We start from the raw sequence: 21,622 nt of genomic DNA, 5'->3' as shown, positions 1-21,622 counted from the left end.
GTATCATTTTATTCATGTGTATTCTTATAAAGTATAGACAGTTGTTTTGTGTATTTTTAAAATTTCATGTAAAAGGTATTGAAATACACATGCTGTTCTCTTTCTCACCTTCTATCCATTTTCTAAGTCAATTCTCTCACACTAGGTGAGTTAGTCGTTCACAGTTTTCAATCACCATTTTTATGCTTATGTACTGATGACTCCAAACTTATTTTTCCAGCCCTGACTTCTCCTCTGTGTTCCAAATTCATATATCCAACTGTATACTTAATATTTATATTTTAATTATCTATCTCAGTACTCATATCTCAAACTTAATATACCTCAAAAGGATTAGACTCAATTACCATCCTCATACCATCATTTCATATGCAGTATATGGTACCACGAGTCACTCAAGCTAGAAACATGGAAGTCTTTGATTCCTAAGTTCTGCTCTGATTCCCCAACATGTGCATACACTACACACTCAATTTACTAACAAATCCTGACCATTCTACCTCAAAATGATACCCCTTCACTTTCACTAATATTTGTTCATCAAATAAGTAAATAAATAAACCAGGTTTCATAAGAGTAAATTTCATACAATGGTAAATACAGTAAAAAATAAACAGGAACTTATTTAGAGAATGATGGGATAGGTACCTTTTTTGGATAGAGTGATCAGACTAAGGATGATGAATTTGATCTGAGAGCTAAACACTGAGAACAAAGACAGGAGGAGAACATGCCGGCAGTGCACTTGCAGGTGCAAAGAGCCTAGTGAAATGAATAAACAGTTATTGAGCAAACTGAGGTGATTGAACGAAGTTAAGTCAATAGCCTGTTGATGTCAAAAGAATGAGAATGATGAAAGCAACAAAGCAAATATTATATCCCTTAATCTCTCTCACTAATGCTGATTTGTTAAATTTATAAATACATGTAGAGAAAGGTGAAACATTCAGTGTGTTCTGGAACACTGTACATATGCTCCCCTTGGATTTTAAAAATACTCAGCTGAACGTTTGAAAAGGCCACATTTAAAATATAAGCATACAAGACAGTTGAAATCAAATGGTTGAAAAAGATATAATATGTAAATGCTAACTAAATAGGGAAAGGTAATATTGATATCAGACAGTTAAACTTCAAGGCGAAAAACACTCCTTGAGATAGAGAGGCTGCTTTATAATAATAAAAGCTTTACTTTGCCAGTCACATAGCAATTTTAAATGTGCTTTGTTCCATGTGGACAGAAACTCTGAGGAAATAAATACCAATAACACTATAGTTTTTTTTTTACATATATAAAGTGGATTTTCTGACTACAATGAAATTTTTCTAGAAATCAATACTAATTGGATGTCTAGGAATCCCATTTATTTGGAACTTAAATGCATTTCTATTCTACACTGTACTGGAATTACTAGCCAGAACAGTAAGGCAATCATTTAATCAATAAAAAAGAAAAAAATTGCTATCAGTATAGTAAAAACAAAAGAATATAAAGATTTTTAGAATTAGTAAGAGAGTTCTGTTGTGTTACTGGGTATAAACTCAACAAAAATAAATCGTATTTCTACATATCATCAACAGCTGAAAATGAAATTAAAGGTATCATTTACAGTAAAATAAAAAATATTAATAAACTCTTAAACTTTTAAATGGGGGACTTATATATAATCTAGAAATAAATATAAAAGGAGGATATATAAAACTTTGAGCGAACTTGGGGGAGACCTAAACAAATGGAGAAAGAAATAATTTTTATGGATTGAAAAACTCAACATTCTAAATATGTTATTCTTTCCAGAAATAGTCATAACTTCAAAGCAATCCCATTTAAAGAAATCTCAACAGAGCTTTTTTGTTTTTATTTTTTCTTGGTGGAATTGAAAAAGTGATTCTAAAACTTAGATGGGAATGCAAAGCACTAAAAGAATAGTCAAGAAAATTATGAAGAAGAACAAGGGAGGTGGCATTGCTCAAGCTAACAAGCCTCATTTTAAAGCCATAGAAATTTGGCTGTGGAATTGGTACTGGTATAAGCAAGTGTCAAACAAATGAAATAGAACAGAAACCCAGAACCAGACCCACACATATGTGAACCTGGACCTACGATAAAGACAGTTGTGGGACAAGGAAAGTCTTTTTGTTCCGGAGCACTGGGGGAAATTGGGTATTCACTTGGAAAAGAAAAGAAAATTTGGGTTCCTATGTCACAGCATGACTAAAAATGAACTACATGTTGATTATAGACCCAGAAATAAAAAGTAAATGATAAATCTTTTAGAAAATAGCAAAGAAGAATATCTTTACGATCTGATGATTATAAAAAAAATTATAAAGGACGACATGAAAAGTACTCACCAGAAAGGGGAAAAATGGATGAATTCAAATATGTTAAAACTAAGAATATCCTTTCATCAAAAGACACCGCTAAGATAGCAAATAGGTGACACATACACAAATAAAACCTACATTCTTACAAGAAAATAATATATTTGTAATATATATAAAGAATAAAACTCATATTCAATGTCATGTATAAAAAAAGACAGACTGCTCAAAAAACAATAAGCACTTGTGCAAAAGAAGAAAAGCAAGTTGGGAAGAAACAAGTGAAAAGGTGCTCAACTTCATTAACAAAGACCGCAAATTAAATGACAATGAGGTACAGTGACAAACCCTCAGGACCTACAAAAACTAGAAATTCCCTGTGTCAAGTAAGAGTTAGTACAATACTTCAAAACATAACTTTGGTTCAGTTAGAAGGGTTAAAAATATACATTAACAGCATATAAATTCTAAAGATATTTATATATAATGTGCTCTACAGTGTATACACATGATTGGCTGTAGAGGCAGCGCTAGCCACAATATTTAAAAAAAAAAAATGGAAGCACCCAAATGTCCATCAACAGTAGAACGGATAAATAATATATGACAATGAAAATGAGTGAACCACAGCCACATGCAACAACACAGATGGATCTTAAGAAGTATGGTGATGAGAAAAAAAAGCAAGCAGAAGAAAAAGAACGACCATGAATTCATTTAGAGTAAAGCTTATAAAGAGGCAAATCTGTTTTACAGGTGCAAGTATGGCAATAAAAGTATAAATAAAAGCAAGGAAAGGTAAAGGCAGGGTGACAGTTACTGCAAGGAGCACGTGCACGTGACAGGTTCTGACAGTGTTATTTTCCTGGGCTTGACTGCTGGTCACATGGGCGCTTGCTTTGTAGTAAGTTATTGTACTGCACACTTGTGTTTTGTGCACTTCACTTTTGTTGTTTTATAGACCATAATTTAAAAAAATGAATGAAACTCTTCTATATATATTGATGCTGGACAATTAGTGAGCTATGTGTCGTAAAATGAAAAAAAAATGTAGAAAGTGTGTCAAACTTGCTACTATATGCAAAGGAAAGAAGGAAAGAAGGCAGGGAAGGGAGAAAGGACACAGAGAGATGCTTGTAGAATTGGGTAAAAAACACCAAAATAGTGGTTGTCTATGGGCAGAAAAAACAGGTGGCCAAGAAATAGTGTTATAAGAATGACTATTCACCATATACCCTTTTGCGTTTTGAATTTCGTATCATGTGGACTAAAAAATACCTAACAAAAAAGTTTTCTAGTAACTCTATACGTATCCACAAGGGGTCACTATTGAACGATGTTTAACTCGAGCTCTTTACCGGAGAAAAACCGTTCTGAATCTCCCGGCTGTCTCTAGGAAGCGAAGAAGGACCGCCTTTCATGTTACTTTATCACCAACCACACCATGTTAAAAAAAAATGCTAATAGGTATTTAAAATAAAATTAAAGGAGACAAAGAAATTGGAGATAGTATGAAGCCAGGATTGAGTTTACAAGAGGCATATTATTAATCATCTCCCCTAGTGATAATGCACAAATTAGATTCTAAAGTTTCTAGTGTCTGATGCTGGGCAAGGGGGTGGGGAATGGGAAAGAAATATGATCAGTTTATACAATTCAAAACCTTTTTGGGAGAATATTAAGAGTAGGCAAAACATTTTCCCTGATAGACAATCTGTGAAGTCCTTTTAGGGGACCCGACGGGTCTTAATAACAAAAACAATGAATAGTTCAATTATGAAATCATGCCATCTGACTCTCAAAAATAAGATGCTCTGGGACGTCGGTAAAGGGAAGTTTCATTCAAGGCTGGAAATGAATGAAAATGAAAGTAAGAAAATACATGTGGTAGAAAAAGAAGAAAAGCCGTAAGACTGTGCTTCAAAAATTTGGTGTCTACATGTAAAAGAGAGAGTGTTTCCACTTGGCTGGGTTTTTCAGAATTCAGTTAATATAATGAATTTGTTTTTTTTCTTGAAGCAGACTTGGCTGATAAGGGGTTAAATGCTACTTCTTAGTTGAAGAGGAATTAGGCTGTTCAAACACTGCAGTATAAAGGCTGGGCAAGTCTGTGGGTAGGAGCTACGGCTTTCTCTGTGACAGGAGCTAGGGGTTATGGAAGACACTTCAGCCGTCATGGATCCATCCAGCATTCAAGGGAAAAGAATCGCTGTCATTGGTGGTGGCCTGGTAAGCATCGATTCGGATATTATTCCTGTTGGTGGCGTTATGTTAACCATCATGACCCTAAATAATTATTATGACTCACTTGCACAAATTGTTCATGGTCCTCTGAAAACTTTTCTAATGTTTAAATAGACATATTTGAAAATGTCACTACTTTTTTAAAAATAATAGAATGCTGCTTCCAATGGCCCATGTTCTCAGTTATAGCTTTCCACCATCTAGGTTGCAGATGAATTGAAACTCTGTCACTTGTCTAAGAGGCTGAAACTGGAAATGCCACTTCTGAATTCTTTCTTTTTTCCTCCTTCTCCATTCCCTCTGGTCATTTTCAGTCTGCTCTATGTATCCATGCCTGTGGTTTGTTTTGTTTGTTTATTTTGTTGAATAGATTCCACTTATACATGAGATCATATGATATTTGTCTTTCACCAACTGGCTTATTTCACTTAGCATAAGATCCTCCAGTTCCCTCCATGTTTATGCAAAAAGGTGGGAGTTCCTTCTTTCTTTTTCTTTTTTAAAATGTCAAAATCCATTATAAAATTTAAAAAAATTTAAGTCCATTATGAAGTCTCAGCAATTAATACAACATGACACCAGCATAGAAATAACAAAATAGATCAATAAAATAAAATGAGCATTCTAGAAACAAATGTATGTACCTGTCTAACAATGTAATATATGATTAAATTGGTATTTCAAATAAAAGGGGAAAATAAGGCTTATTCAACAAATAAGGTGCATGGACTACTATTATTTGAAATAAAACAAATATAGAGCCCTATTTCACACATTAAACCAAAAATATTCAGGTGAGTTAAAAATCAATATGTAAAAATCTAAGGAGTTTTAGGAGAAAATACAAAATAATATTTTTCTTACCCTAAAGTAAAATATTCAAACCCAGAAGCTATCAAGTAAATATTGTCAGTATGACTATATTAAACATTTAAGACTATATAGTAATATACATATAAAAAAAGTTAAAGGAATATGTCATCAGTTTTAACTTGCTCTCTTCTAGGGAAGGTATTTTATTTCTATTAAATACAAAAGTATCTGTTTTCCCTTATCATTTCAATTTAGCATTTTTTAAAAAAGAGAACTTTGAATGTATCTATTTTCAAGTTGACTGCTTCTTAAAAGTATTACTATGGTCATTTTGATTCAAACATTTGCCTCACTTCAGGTAATAACTCAGTTTATATTGTCTAATAAGAATAAAAGTGTTAAGAAACATGAAGCTAGTGCAAACTTATCATGTCAGGCACTCGCTAGTTATTTGAGTAATGGGAGTTGATACCTATTTGGTCACCTCAGGCTTGGGAGTGCAGTGCCCCCCTCACTGAGCAGGTGACATGACCTTCAGGGGGCATGTCCCCCATTTAGCAGGATGCAGGAGGGAGCTCTCTGCTTCCATTGTCATCGTACCAAAGCCAGCTCTGTTTAACATAGGATTGCCTTGGTGAATTGCCTTTTTTCCCTTCTCACCAAAATTTCCCCATGAGTTAAAGTTTAATCATTTTGTTTTTACCTTTGGTCTAATCATTTGTAGACTGTTAGCTCATAGGCATTCATTCATTCACTCATTTACTCAACAAACATGTATTGAAGTACTAGTATGTGCCAGACACTGTACTAGGTGGTATATGGATCAGTGTATTAAACACCACACAGGTTTACATAGTATACACTAATTTTGTCTTTGGTTCTGCCTTCCTTATTTTTCCCCCAAAGTACTAGGACAGTTCCTCTAACACTTCTGGTTCTAAATTTCAAAATGCTAACACATGCCATTACGTGCCATGTTGGCCAATGCATGTGACATATGTTATCATTTCTTCATACCGAGCTTCAGTCCAATTCCTTCTGAGCAAAATTTTGCGTAAAGTGAGAATTCACATGTTACACAACATCTTATTGAGCGCCTGCGATGTGCCAATGTTGTTTTAGATACTGGTGGCTCAATTGTGAAATAAATAATTTCAGTGAGAGTACGAGGGAAGTAAGGCAAACAGGGCACTACCGTAGAGTGTCTGATGGGTATCGGGTTAGCGTGTGGTCAGGGACAGCCTCTTTGGGGAGGGCATAGGTGATAAGGGACCTGAAAAATGAGCAAGAAGCCACCCCGTGAAGGGCTATACAAAGATGATTTCAGGCAGAGAAACTGAGGCTGGGGAAGAGCAGCTGCTAAGGCTGCAGAGGCTGAGAGAGCTGTAGCTCCTCGATCTCAGAGGGCAAGGCAAGGTGGTTGGATTTTATTCCAGGCACAATGGAAAGCCATTGGAAGATTCTGGGTAGCAAAGTAAGCTGTAATTTTTAAAGATTTCTCAGACTATTAGGTGGGGAAGGACTGGGAAAATTATAAGAACACAGGATGGATCAGTTTATTCCCCACAGAAGGTTTTTAACTTCATGAGTCTAATGATTGTTTCATCTTTGGGTCCTGCTGCCTTCTCCTTTATAAAGGTTATACCAATGCCTCCCACAATCAAACACACTAAAATATACTGTGTGTGTGAAATTGCTTTTAGAATGAAGTAGGGAATCCCATTCTTAGGAGCTATGGGGATTAGAAACAAGACAATGTTCTCCCTTAGAATGGAGTTGTAAGGAATGCAGTCCTTTGAAGGACTAACTTGAAAAAGTATTTGAAAAACCCTCTCTACTTCTCCAGCTGGGAGGACTTGGTGTAGCTTTTCCAAATCTAACAAGTCAGTCCAGGGGCAGAAAGACTGCCATTCAAGCTATCTTCCTCTGTGTTCAAGTGATTCGTTTCTTTTCTTTACCAAGTGACAAAGCAGGGAAGTCAGAGGAGCAAGGCTCTCTAACCCGCCCATGTGTCCTTACTCAGTCATTGATACTGAGAAATGTCGCCTCTCATGACTATTTCCAGCGTTTGCAGGTGTGATGAAGTGATGAGAGCCAAAGAGCGCTCTTCCAGGGACAGCTACAGCCACTCGAGCCCTCATTTTTTTGGCTGAAGCCTAGAACTTTCGCTAAAAGTCTATTGAACACTCCGGGTCAGCTGTCACCTGCTGTCGCAGGTCTGCCTGCTGCACTGGCGCGCACTCTGAAGGTGCATTTAAGGGTGTTGTTAAAGCATTTCATCCATTTCCCCTGCTGACAAGCAACCCCACTACTGTGTTGCGTGATTCATTCTTCCTATATCTGGCCCATCACGATTCTCCATTAAGAAATATTTAAAGGGAACATCAGAGTGAGATAATTCTTGCATTTTATGATGGATTATGGATCACTGCGCCCTAGCCCTAGGATTCAAGTCAAGTTCGTGACCTCTACTAATGAAATTGCCTTTGAAGCAGGTTGACCTTGATGCTGAGACTTCGTAGAGTCACAGCTCTAGATGTTAGGTTCTGTCATGGATGTAGACACGTGACATAGTCTTGATACCTAATCGGCCCTAGATGGTGGCCCTGCCCTGTCTCCCTAGGACCCTTCCCTTTCACAACTCACTCTTACCCCGCTTAATGGGATAGAAGCAGCATTAGACAGTGATGGGGCTGAGCACAGGAGGGTCTGTGACCAGCGAGAAGCCCAGGGAAGCTTACCCTCTCTGGGTCTCAGTTTCCTCATCCTGGGCTAACACTAGGTCCCTAACTATTTTAACTTCAAGATCTTACTGGGGTTTTTTTTTTTTTTCCCATAGTTCCTCACTCACAGATCTCTAGCTTTGTTTTAAATCTAGTCTTTATAAAAGCAGAAATCAGACATCACCAGAATTTAAATTTTCCCCAAGGTAAGTCCTAGACACACACAGTTAAACGTTTTAGAATCTTGGGTCATATCAGAGTTTCCTTCCTTTATTACCTAGTGAGCAGCATCTGGAATAGAAGCAATTGCTTTAGACAGCTCAAAGCTTTGCTAACTCCCTGCAAAGAATGTGTTTTTTTTTTAAATTTTCCCCAAAATACTCCCTGACAGTTTATCCATCTGTTCATATATATTCATCTGTCCATCCATTTGTATGTATATTCATGCAGTGTTGATGGTAACCTAAATTGGTACTTTTTCTGTAAGATATTTTATATCATATATATACATACATAAAGATCATATATTTATGTGTGCATATATATGATCTTTAAAATATGAGGGAATTGCAGAAAGCAGCAGCAGCTACTCCTTTCCTGAAGTCAGCCTCAGCATGGCATTGCATTGAGAGAAACAATTGTCCTTTAACCAAAAGGACATTAAAAACAATTAGGTAGTTAATGAGATCTCTTAAAAAAACCAAACATGGACTATATTCAAACCCCTCTCAAAATAATCTTGCTCCACTCACCTTCAGTCTTTTTCATGAGCGTTGCAGCTAAATTCCTCCACCGACATCTGAACTGTCAAAATCCTCTCCCCATGTCGTTCCAGACTCTGTTTTCCTCCCTTCTCCCTTCTCTCCCCTTTTTTATGCCTCCTGGGTGCTAAGGCCCAAGAGCCAATGGAGCAGAAGGAGGGCATGGATTTCAGGTGTTTCTGTGGGTTTGGTCCCTTTCACTGAAGCTTGCCCTTTGGTTGGCCATTTCATTACTGGAATTTTATCAGAAGAAATGACTGCATGCCATACAATTGTTTATAATCCTAAAAAATTAAAAAACCTGAAACTCCAAGTATGAGGGCATTGAATACAATGAAATGTAGTGGAACTATTTTAAATATTTTGATTTAAAATATTTTTTGACGTGGAAATATATTTACAATACACTATTCATTCTTTAAAACACATCATAAAATATACAGCTTACAACCCCTTTTAAAAGAAATATCATGTGGTCCTGGCCAAGTAGCTCAGTTGGTTAGAGTGTTGTTCTAGTGCACCAAGGTTGCGGGTTCGATCCCTGGTCAGGGCACGTACAAGAAGCAACCAATGAGTGCACGAATAAGTGGAACGACAAGTCAACCCCTCTTTCACTCTCTCTCCCCGCCGCCAAGATCAATTAAAAAATAAGTTAAAAAAAAGAAATTTTATGTTTTTTATACATAGAAAATGTTAACGCTGGTTCTCTCTGGTGGTAAGATTGTGGGAGGTTACTTTTTCCTCTTTGTTTCTCTGTATTTTTAAGTTTCTATTAAAAAGCACTGAGTTCTTACTAAGTATGAGGTATTTTGGTTTGTACCAGAAGTAGACTGATAAAATACTTGGCATACAAATAACATTACTCTCTGCGCACCCACAGCCTCATGAAGAAATCAGAAAGGAATATAAATAAATAATTAAATTCCTTTTGAGAGATGTTAGAGCACATATATACATATATACATGCATGGAATTACAGAAGAAAAGGCAAATAAGTCTTTTGGAGGAAAGAGGTGTCAAAGTTGCACTGGAAGAAGTAAAACTCACGATTTACAGATGAAATTATATTATATATAAAAACCCTACAGACTCCATCAAAAAAATTGTTAGAGCTAATAAACAAATTCAGTCAAGTTGCAGGATACAAAATCAATACAAAAAAATTGGTTACATTTCTATACACTAATAACAAATAATCAGAAAAAGAACTTAAGAAAACAATCCCATTTAAAGTTGCATAAAAAAGAATGAAATGTAAGAAAAAAATATAACCAAGAAGGGGAAAGACCTGTATATTGAAAACTAGAAGACATTAATGAAAAATATTTTAAAAAACACCTACATAAAAAAGAAATATAGGGAAGGAGGGAGGTAGAAAGGGAGTATGGAGGAAGGAGGGAAAGAAGGAAGGAAGGAAGGAAGGAAGGAAGGAAGGAAGGAAGGAAGGAAGGAAGGAAGGAAGGAAGGAAGGTTGGTTTCATAAAGACATACATTTTGAAGGAAGGCTAAACATTTTTCAGATGTATTTAATATAAGGCAGGAAAGGATGGTTTGAACAGAGGGAACATTATATTTAAAGGCATGTAAATATAAAAATGCATGGTCTATTTATGGTAAATATAAAAATGCATGGATACCGCACCTCTTACAGATAGTGCATGGGAATAGCAAGAAATGAGCTAGAGAGAGAGACTGAGGTCATACTGAAAACGTGAGACCTCTCTGAAGGCTTCTGAGAGCCAATAAAGGATGTAAGACAGAAAATGCCTCACCCGATTTCCATTTTAGATGCTACCTAGTGAGGAGTTTGGCCCGAACAGGTAGAGACTGAAGGACGGGGCCGGGAGGGATACTGGAAAGCTGCTGCTGTGGTCCTGGTGAAGGATAATGGCGGCCCCAAGAAAGGAGGGTAAGGATGGGAGACCTACGCTGAGAAAGACGCCAGAAGAGCAACCAGTAGCACCTGTCACCTCATGAAGTGTGTATTGGTGGTAGACAGGGGTGGTAACGTTCTCCAAGGTATCCTGGTTGGGTGAAATAGCGGGCAAGTTGCCATTCTCAAGGCTATGAAACGCGAAAGGAGAAGCTTTTGACGGCTGAAGGATGGGAATGAGTTGAACCCGAGACATGTGGGGTGGAGATGTCCGTAAGGTACCCAGGTAGAGAAGTCAGAAATCGGAGATAGATGGGGGAGAGAGAAAAAGTCCTGGACCAGGTTTCCTAACAGTCCCATGACAAGTGTGTGGGATGTTCATCTTATCGTCACCAAAGGACATAATAGTCAAGGCTGCTTAGCCAGAGGGATGAAATCCAGACACTACAAGTCAGAGAGTCCAGGGTGAGGTTTAAATAATAAAACAATATTTGGTGTAACATATACAATCCTAGCAGATGTAGTAGTTACTAAGGATGAAGACATTTTTATGTGCTTATCCCATAGTGAGTGCAGTTACCAATGTAGTTCTTCTTATTATGTTGATAGGCCCAAAGAGCAAATTCTTGAGACCAAACTATGATTCTGTGAGTAGGAGACATAAACAGGCTTTTTAAAAGTCATTTGGTGACAAACTCAGATTGATTCTTAGGAAGAGTTCTATATGCTTTATTAGGTCAAAAGTAGTTGACAAGTTGACCTGTTTAACATTACATTCTCAGATTAATTTCAAACATTTTACAAGAGGCATAAAATACATAAAATGTTAATCGTCTTGATGCTTTTTCCTGTTAGGTTCAGCATTTATGAATACTCACAGCTGTAGAGGTCACCTGGGAATCAGCAGAAATTTGGTGAATCCCAACATTACATAAAACCACGCCAGCTGAACGCCCAGGAAGGATATCTACTCATTTTTATTAAAAAAAAAAAGTTCTCAAATAACATTTTTAATTGGTAAATTAGGCATCAATATCACAGGCAGGGTGGGGCCAATAGACATGACCTGTAAAGAAGGAAGTAAGAGAAGAGAAAAAAAGAAAATAGAAAAGGAGAACAGAAAACTGGGTAAATCCATAATTACATAACCAAAAAAATCTCCTCAGAGCTCTGCTTACTCACCCAAAGGTTAGACCACTTGTTAATAAAACTTTGATTTTACAAATTATCTTATGATCAAAACAGGTTACTGTCCTGGACTTTTGGCGCTTCAAAATCAAATTTAGAGCCTTTTCAGAACGGCTGCCATCTTCAGGAGCACTGTCCTATGTCTGCCGAGGCTTGCTCCCAAGAACTGGCACCTTGAATGCTTCCCACTGCCCCCAAGAGTCTTACCCTACGCATTGTCTTTGCTTCTCTCAACACCCTCTTCCCTATTTATTCTCAGAACCAGCTGTGCTTTCAGTGAGAGTTTGTGGTAGGTTCAGAGTAGTGTACACACATTTTCCTTTCCATTTATATCTTCATAGTAGTTTGAGTGGGTTTTCTTTTTTTTTTGCCAGTAAAACAACAAAGAGGTTACTGACAGTTATTCTTGATTCAGCACACTTTACAGAGAGAGGAAATAAAGTTCGAGCCTAAATGCACTCTAGTAGCCACATTACCAATCCTTCTAGCTGAAATTCTGTCAGCTGAAATTCTGTCACATCTACAATATTTTTTTTTTTAGTTTTATTTAAATCTTGGTTACACAGAACTGGAATGATCATAATCTTCATAATGAATGTCTTGTTTGGCCTTTCAGAATATTAAATATGTGAATTCCTTTGAAAAAATTAAATCTGAAAAATTTCATACACTCACTGGTTTTAAATAATGATTGACATTTTTTTTTAATCGCCATCACCAGTCTACAGAAATTAAATATGAAGAAAGTTAGGTGGTCGCAATATCACTGAATGGTAAAAGGAGATGCAAGAACTGAACCATGGGAATATTTTTTAAAAGAATACATCAATGTTTACATACTAAGGTGTCTTGGAGCAGAGGAGTAAAAACAGGTGTGAAGTAAACAAACGAAGCCTCGGGTCCTTCTGTGCCTGCTCCTGGCCTTACGAGTGGGTGCATAGAGGAAAGACAAAGTGAAGAGATACCAGGAGAAAGTGACCATCTACAAGCCAAGGAGAGAGGCCTGGAACAGATCCTTCCCTCCCAGCCCTCAGAAGGAGCCAACCCTGTTGACACATTGACTTCAGATTTCCAGCCTCCAGAACCGTGGGCCAAGTATCTGCTCATTAAGCTAGTTGCCTTGTGGTACTTCCTTAAGGCAGCACTAGGAAATGAATACAAAGGGTTTATCATGGTTGAAAGTCCACATTCTTAGGGCGTTTTGGTGGTAACCTATGCTGCCCAACCCACTGCACTGCAAACTGGTTTTGCAGGAGCTCAAGAAAGAGCTCAAAAGAAATGTGAGTTTTTGCATTTCCACTGATGTGTAAGACCAACCAGGAAGCTTTGAGAAGACAATAGACAAAAAATTATTCATATTGTCACAGTGGGGAAAGACTTAAGAAGATACCAAATACATTAACAATAATGTAAAACATTGATAATTGTGACTACATGAAATAGAGTTTCTCACCTTTAAAACATACTATAGAATTGAAAAAAGCAAGCCACAAAATAGGAGATAGTCACAATATTTAAAAATTACAAAGACTCTACTCAGATATATGATTAACTCAAAAGATCAATAGGAAAAAAAAAAGTCAGACAACCCAATAGAAAATGGGCAAGAGACTTTACACTTTATGAACAAGGAGGTCAAAACAGCCAATCAATTATGGAAAGTGTTCACCCTCTTTAGTTATCAGATTTATGCAAATTGAAACACACTCCTCCCAGTCTTACCCTCCAATCACAATGTTTGAATGTTTAAAAGTTTGAGAACACCGAGTGTTAACAAAGATGAACTCTCAGAAACTGCTGGTTGAAAAAATACATTACTACAAAATGTTGGAACATGTGACATAATAAAGGTGAAGAAACACAAGCCTTTGAACTAGGATTCCACTCTGAATATAATCCTCTAGAGAAAAATCATGCACATTTGTACATGGGATTCATGTTCAAGGATGTTCTTTGCAGCATTGTTAATATTCACCAACCAGGAAACACTCAGATGCCCTTCAACAGTAGAATGGCTAAACCACCTGTGAGATTTCACGTAATGACGAATCAAACAGTAGTAAAAGTGGAGGACCTGCAGTTTACGTGCAACCATATGGATGAATCTCCTAAGCATATTGTTGTGTTAAAGAAGCAAGATGCAGAAAAATACACAAGTGTGATTCTAATTATGTGATTCAAAAACAAACCAAACTAACCTATATTGCCTAGGGATATCTACCTAAGTGGTAACACTATAAAGAAGCAAGGGTGGGTTATCACAAAAGTCAGCATAATGTTTACCTTTTGGTGAAAGGTCGGGGATTGTAATTGGGGGGGAGGAAGAGGAGGCAGCTGTAGGAGGGTAGCAATGTTCTACTTCTTGACCAGAATGATGGTTCTAGGGGGGTTCGCTTTCTAATTATTCTGTAAACTGTATACATGTTTCTGTAAGAAAGTTACATTTGACTATAAAAAAGTAAAAAGAAGTCTATCTCTAAAATTATAGTTTTCATCCCTGAATTATCCCATTATTTTTGCAAATGGTGCTTTCTAGTAGTGACTGAATAAATCAGCACAATAACCAAGCCACACATGATGCTTCATTTTGCCAGTAAAAATTCCCTATAGTGGTGGAATCAGATAAAAATAAAAAATTTGCTTTGAATCCTAGGTTGGATCGTTAAACGCATGCTTCCTTGCAAAGAGGAATTTCCAAGTTGATGTCTATGAAGCTAGAGAAGGTGAGACAATACTAAAAATGGTGAGATGTGGCTCTCATCCTCTGACCTCTTTCTCTTTAGATATTAAAAAGATTTTTTTTAAAAAACTGTTCGAATTTTTTAAACCTCAACTATCTAAATTAATTTAATACAAATGTACTATTATTAGTATTTTCTTTTTTAAAAAAATGTTTTTATTTTTTATTTTTATTTTTTAGAGAGAAGGGAAGGGAGGGAGGAAGAGAGGAAGAGAAACATCAATGTGTGGTTGCCTCTTGCACGCCACCTACTGGGGACTTGGCCTGCAACCCAGGCATGTGCCCTGACTGGGAATTGAACCTGCGACCCATTGTTACAGAGGCCAGCACTCAGTCCACTGAACCACAACAGCCAGGGCGTATTTTCTTTAAAAGAGTTAACTTAGGTCTTTTAATTTGGTTCTGACCAAACCAGTTGTTCATCCTGTCCTCAATATAAGGAGACATGTGTAACGTGGAGTCTATTTCCAATGTCTTAGATATCCGAGAGGTCAAAGCTGCACGTGGAAGAAGCATTAACTTGGCCCTTTCTTATAGAGGACGACAAGCCTTGAAAGCCATTGGCCTCGAAGATCAGGTACCCTGTTAATGCATTTTCCTTATAGAAGACACCACCTGCTGTTTTCCAACAATCGCGTGGTCTTGATTTTACCCCAGTGCAAAGGACTATCGAATGCCAAGAACCTCTGCTGCAGGCTCATTCTATAGAGGTTTTCAAACCTCTAAATTTGGCAAGAGGGTGAACACTTGGCACTTGAGGTACCTCCTGACCTGGGGCAGGAGATACTGCAAGCCCACCTGATAGTTACTTCTGACGTGGGCTCTCAACAGCATGGTAGATCTCTGCCTACAGAATGTGAAATCTGAGTGACATCAGATGGTGAGAGGCAGGCAAACTCCATACTTTTGACCATACAGGTCCATAATCTCTTATCCACAATTCTGTGCGGCAAAAACCTCTGAAAATAGAAAACTCTTCGTTATCCATCCAGCAGAAAATTGACCTTATGGAAGACTTTTTATGGCCTAACCCATTTTTTCATTCAGTGTCGCTATGTTTTACTGGAGAAATAATGTTTCATTATGAGGCAGTGTCCCAGACTCTGCTGGCTCTGTGATTGCCACATATACACTAAACTACCTCTCGAAAATTTGAAAACTTTTGAATTCTGAAACCAATGGGCCCTAAGATTGTGGATGAGGATGATTGGCCTGCAGTAGATTTTTCTTACATGGCCTTGATGTCGCTGAACTACCTGTCTACCATGCAGCTTGAAAATGTGAACAGAAATAATGCATTTTTTATTGGACTTTTGCTGACAATGGGCCTTCAAAATGATAACGTAAGTCCATATAGGTTCTGTTTGCATTTCTACCCTTGTCTCAGGTCTGTGCATAGAAAAACACTGAACTGGGTTTCAGGAGCCCCGGGTTTTACTCCCCAGGCGCTACTCTCGTTGGTGATCATGAGAAAATCACTTCACCTTTTGGACAATGAAACTCTTGCCTCAGATGTCATATTAGATTTAGACCCAATAAACTTGAAGTGAATTCCAAAATCTAAAGTTTCAAAAGAACGCAAAATCTAAAATTTGCAAGAACACCATTTTCATTGATTAATTCCACCATACTGTGCTTCCATGGTTCTTTATATTATTTTTTAAATATTTTGAACATATTTAAAAAGCACACTTTAAAACTAGTACCTATATTACTTGCCTAATGCCAAGTTACAGAAATTGAAATTGGCATTTCTGGTTTTATTGCAGATTGTAGCTCAAGGTATTCCCATGAGAGCAAGAATGATTCACTCTCTTTCAGGAAAAAAGTCTGCAATTCCCTATGGGACAAAGTCGCAGGTAGGTTGACACTGGAGGTACTTGCTTGGTCATAGTTGAGTCTGAAGTCTATAACTTGCCATTTGGTCCCATCTTGGACATTTCCTGCATCAGCCTAGAATTCAGGAACATAAACCAGTTAACAAGTTAATTTACATGAGGCGCTTAAAATAGGGCTCTGTCCTTACTGAACACCCAAGAAGAGTTAGTTATCGTTGTCATCACTACTAGGATGTTTTTGGCCTCTACGCTTTGCTCTACTGGACACCTTTCCCCTCCCATCTCCTTTCAGTTCCGCAGAGAAAATTGCCCTGTATTTACATGATATGCATAATATGCAGAAACAACTTGAGAGGGTTTTATGGTGTTACCTACCCTGACTCTCTCAGGCAAATTATAACAGAATTTATAGAATAAACCCAAAATGCTTTCAGTGTTTATAATTTCTAAAACATCAGAGTACAGAATGTGATGTAGCATTTATCAAAACAAATCCATGTTCTCATTTTGTGTTTTCTTATCTTTTATACAGTAACATACAGTGTTGGGCGAAGTATGCATTTTTATCTAGTTGTACTTTCTAAGTTTGTTTCTTTGGGAGAATGAATGTAGCAAACAATCAATCAATAAGAGAAAAATTCCAATTTGCTTTATTCAGCAACACCTCATTTTAAGTGTGGAACCCAAGTGAGATTCATATTCTTCTGAGTCTCTGAACGCCACCGTGCCCCCCAACCGGCCCAGACCTGCCATTGCAGGTATAACAGTGATGGTCAGACTCACCTGGGGTCTTATTAAAATGTAGTCAGATTCTGTGTGGCTGGAATGGAGGCTGAAGTTCTGCAACCCCCAAACACTGAGGTGCTTTCCACGCTGCTGGTCCACGGACCACACTTGAGGTAGGGAGTAAGAGATAGAGCACATGCTCATGGGACCAAGGTCCTCCCAGATCTTGTGATGATAAAGTAGCTGAAGCAGCTCATATCAATTATGATGGCTACTATCAGAAGCAAAAACAAAGATAGAAAATAAGGACGTGAAGAAATAGAAACGAATCCTGGTGCATTGTTGGTGGGAACAGAAAATGGTACAGACGCTATGAAAACTAGTGTGGTCGTTCCTCAAACACTTAAAAAATAGAGGTACCCTATGACTCAGCAATTCCACTTCTTGGTGTATATCCAAAAGAGCCAAAAATAGATACTTGAATACCCATGTTCACAGCAGCATTTCAATAGTCAAAAGGTGGAAGCAACCCAAGTGAGAAAATAGAATATACATACACATATATCTTTGCCCTCGGCTCCTGGCACAGAGTTCTACAACCCTTGTGATTTCCAAAGTGGCAAGAGCACCAGGAACCTCTTTTCTTCCAATGTTTGGCCTGTGACTCCAGTTCCTGACACAGGACTCCTCGATCCCTTGGAATTTCCTGGGTACTAGGAGTGTCTTTTGTTCTGAGGAGGTGACTCTTGGTGGACGCCTGGGTGGGGGCCAGTCACCCGAAAGACCAAGCTGTGATTAGAAGCTGGGAATTGTCAGCTCTAACCCCCATTCTATAGAGAGGAGAGTGGGTCTGGAAATGGAGTAAATGATCCATCACGCCTGTGCGAGGAAGCTCCATAAAAATCCCCATCGATGGGGTTCAGAGAGTGTCCAGGTTGGCGAGCCTGAGCAGGTGCTGGGACGCGGGTGCCCTGGAGAGGGCGCAGCAGCCCTACGCACCTCTCACGTGCCTCCCCCTGCCTGTCTCTTCCGTCTGGATGCTCCTCTGCATCTTTTATCGTTTCCTTTTGTAAATACACTGGTGAACAATAAACCATTTTCCTGAGTTCTGTGAGCTGCTCTAGCAAATTAATCAAACCTGAAAAGGGGTCCTGGGGAACCTTTGATTTCTAGCCAATCAGTCAGGGGTGCAGGTGACAAACTGGACATATGATCGGCATGTGAAGTGGGGGCAGTCTTGTGGGATGGGGCTCTTAACCTTGGGATCCGAGGCTAAGTGCAGACAGCTGGTGTCAGAATCGGATTAAATTATAGGACACCTAGTTGGGGTTGGTCAGGGGAAGGTTAAAGAGACACCAGGACAATTGTAGGTTTTTTATGCAACAGACACTGGATACTATGCAGCCTTTAAAAGGAAGGGACACGTGCTACTACATGGAGGTACCTTGAGGACTTTATTCTCAGCAAAATAAGCCAGTCACAAGAGGACAAATACTGTATGAGTCCACTTATATGAGTTCCCTAGAGTAGTTCAATTCACACAGACAGAAAAGTAGAACGGTGGTTGCTAGGGGCTGGGGAGATGTGGAATGGAGAGTTACTGTTTACTGAAGACAGACTTTCAATTTCAAAAGATGAAAGTACTATAAGGGGACTAAATGGTAATGGAAAAAAATACCATAAAGATTACATTTAAAAAAAAAGTTCTGTGTGTGGATGGTGGCGATGGTTGTAACAACATTGTGGGTGCACGTAACGCCACTGAGCTGTATATTTAAAAATTGTTTTAAGATGGTAAAGCTTCTATCATATGTATTCTGCAACAATTAAAATGTGTTTAAAAGGTGAGTCCAAAGTAAAACATTCTAAGAATTAAGGGCTTTGGGGGAAGAGGTAGCAGGGAAGAATAAAAATGTCTATTTAATGACTTTTCAGAAATAATAGCCTGCTTATTTTGGCATTTTAAAAACATAGGTACAGAGTCTTCATTCCTGAGTCTAGAAGGGGAATGAAGGGGAAGAAAGTCCACTGACCACCTGTAGTCAACTAAACATTTTTAGATAATTAATATATTCTGTTTAATTGGTCCCAAGTTGCGCTTGGTGTTGCAGGAAAGAAAAGAATCACCTCTTCTAAATAGGCACGTATAAGCTGTGCTAACGGTGGGGGCTAAAAAATATTAATGCTTTTCCTTCCACCTTCTAAATTCTTCTGCCTGGGCTAATAACCAAATTAACAGAGACAGATTAACAGAAGAAAATCGAAGTTCAATACACGCACATGAGGAATTCTCATAGACATAAAAAATCCATGAAAATTCCAAGGACAGTGAAGCAACATTGGATATATAAGACATTTTTTGGACAAGAAAGAAAGGGATGAGAATGGGCGACTTACAGGTAGTTGAGAAAGAGTTGGAACACACATGGCAGGAAAATCCTCGCTAGGCTCAGGACAGCTGGCAATCAAGTTCATTGCGAAAAGAACTCAGCTGTGTGGTTCAGAGAGGGAGGAAAGCTTTGGTTTCTAGAGAAGTCTTCACAGAGAGAGTGAAATTTGAGACAGACAATTTGCTGAAATCTTAACTCAGCAGTAAGATAGTATCATCCCAACCAAGTGAGGGTCTATCAATGGAAGCAAGCTGGGTGAGAACAGACTTCTAAAAAACACAAATTTTCAAGTGCCAAGTGTGTATTGGATGAGAAAGTGTGTAAATGCACTTTCACATAGCAGACTCTGCCAGTGATCGGCAACCTTAGATTCACTGGCTCCACCCACCTGCTTTACAGGTGAAGACAGGAGCTGCACGAATGCTTGAGGTCAGGGTCAAAGGGAAAATGAGGCAGGTTTCCTCTGAGACAACAGCCAGCAGGGTGTGGTGTCCGGGGGCCCTCCCGGATTGCTGGGCAGCACTGCTTCATTCTGCTACATCTATTACTAAATGGAGCACGACTTGGGATGATCATCCCCTCTTCCTCTTGGATTAGCGTGGAACGTGCTGAGGAAGGCCAGTGCATCACATCCATCCTCTCGGCAAAGAGCGAGCCAATAAAGTGCAAGCAGACCAAGGAGTGAGATATGGCTCAAAGTGGCATCAGGAAAGCTAGAAGAGGGGACTGACGTGGACCCGAGACTAAAACCGGCTTCCTTATCTGTACCACCTGAGAGGGACAAACAGAAGTAGCTTCATCACCGATGATTTTCCAACACGGTGACAGTGTCAGTGGGGGGTTCCATTTGGGGGCTGTCCATACCTTCAAAGGAGGAGGAAATGACTCGTCTCCCACCAATCCTGCCATTTCTCAGTCCTTAAGAATTGAGTTAATGCTAAATTTATAGCCGCCCCTCTTTCTTTGGCTTGCAGCATTGTTTTTATGTCTGAGTCGAACACGGGAGCCTCCTTATCCTTTAAGATTGCTTCGAATTGCTTAATTCTACACCTGGGGAAGTCCAAAGCCCTCCCCATGACCCCAGGGTTTCTATGGGTCCCCAGGGAGCCTACCTCCGATTGACCTCCTCTGCCTCTTGGTGTCCACTCCCTGTCCCCTAGTATTGACTATATACCGCGATGATCCAGACAGGAAGTCCATCTCTTCCACCAATTTCTGCAAACAATGCTCAAAAGACACACGACTGTGCTGAAGAGCTGTGGGTCCCCCAGGGCCTACATTGCACACACAACAGCAAACAACCTTCAAGTCCCTAATGGGCAGAATTTAATCTCCAAAATCCATTCCGAATCCTTCTCCGAGCTGAGCCTCCCTCCTCCGGCTCTTTTCTCTGCCCTTTCTCCCTGCAGCAACCACAGGCTCCTCTTGTCTTGCTGATCCCTCCCTTCTCCCTCCCAGAGTGCCCTGGGAACTATCAAATCATCCCCTAGTGTACAGAGCGGGTCAGAGCTCCCCAGTTTTTACTTCTAATCTCCCAAGCCCAAAACGATGGCGCTCCCTTACTAAGAAACATTCTCTTTTGAAGGCATTCAGTACATAGAATGTGAACATTTTTTCCTCATATATTTAAACAAGTTAGCACTGCAAACTTTGTCTCACAGATCTCCAAAGGAGATAGTCCAACTCCCTTTAGATGATTACTCTGATCATTATTATCGTTATTTTGGTTATAAGAGCCATTGTAGAGCTCTTGACTTATTTATTTATATTTATTCTTCGTAAGATCGACCTTTGAGAACAGGGAGACTTCGTGGCAGTGACTCTGTCTTTCGATTATGAAACAGTACCAGCCAAAGACATAGAGTAGACCAGACAGGGACCCTCCCTGCAGCCTGGGCACTGATATGGAAAGAATATCTTCCCCAGGTAAACAAGCCTTTGTAATGAAAATGTTACCTAATACACTTGGAATAACAAGCGTGGTTTCCATGGGAATGAGGC

General features: G+C 38.8%; 1 protein-coding gene across 1 annotated transcript in view; it reads left to right on the top strand.

Moving 5' to 3' along the window:
- Window positions 1–4,424: 4,424 nt before the first annotated feature.
- Window positions 4,425–21,622, top strand: part of KMO (kynurenine 3-monooxygenase) — a 38,086-nt gene continuing 20,888 nt past the window's right edge. Inside the window, 4 exon segments of the mRNA XM_054576709.1 lie at window positions 4,425–4,554; window positions 14,581–14,650; window positions 15,147–15,244; window positions 16,437–16,526. Of these exon segments, the coding sequence (XP_054432684.1) occupies window positions 4,480–4,554; window positions 14,581–14,650; window positions 15,147–15,244; window positions 16,437–16,526 (333 nt within the window). The 5' untranslated portion in view covers window positions 4,425–4,479.

This window comes from Pteronotus mesoamericanus, unplaced genomic scaffold, assembly GCF_021234165.1.
Source record: "Pteronotus mesoamericanus isolate MK-2021 breed Mesoamerican mustached bat unplaced genomic scaffold, CSHL_Meso_final contig_347, whole genome shotgun sequence".
Classification (NCBI taxonomy): Eukaryota; Metazoa; Chordata; class Mammalia; order Chiroptera; family Mormoopidae; genus Pteronotus; species Pteronotus mesoamericanus.
Note: the sequence above shows the minus strand (reverse complement) of the source record. Positions and strands in the feature narration are given on the sequence as shown.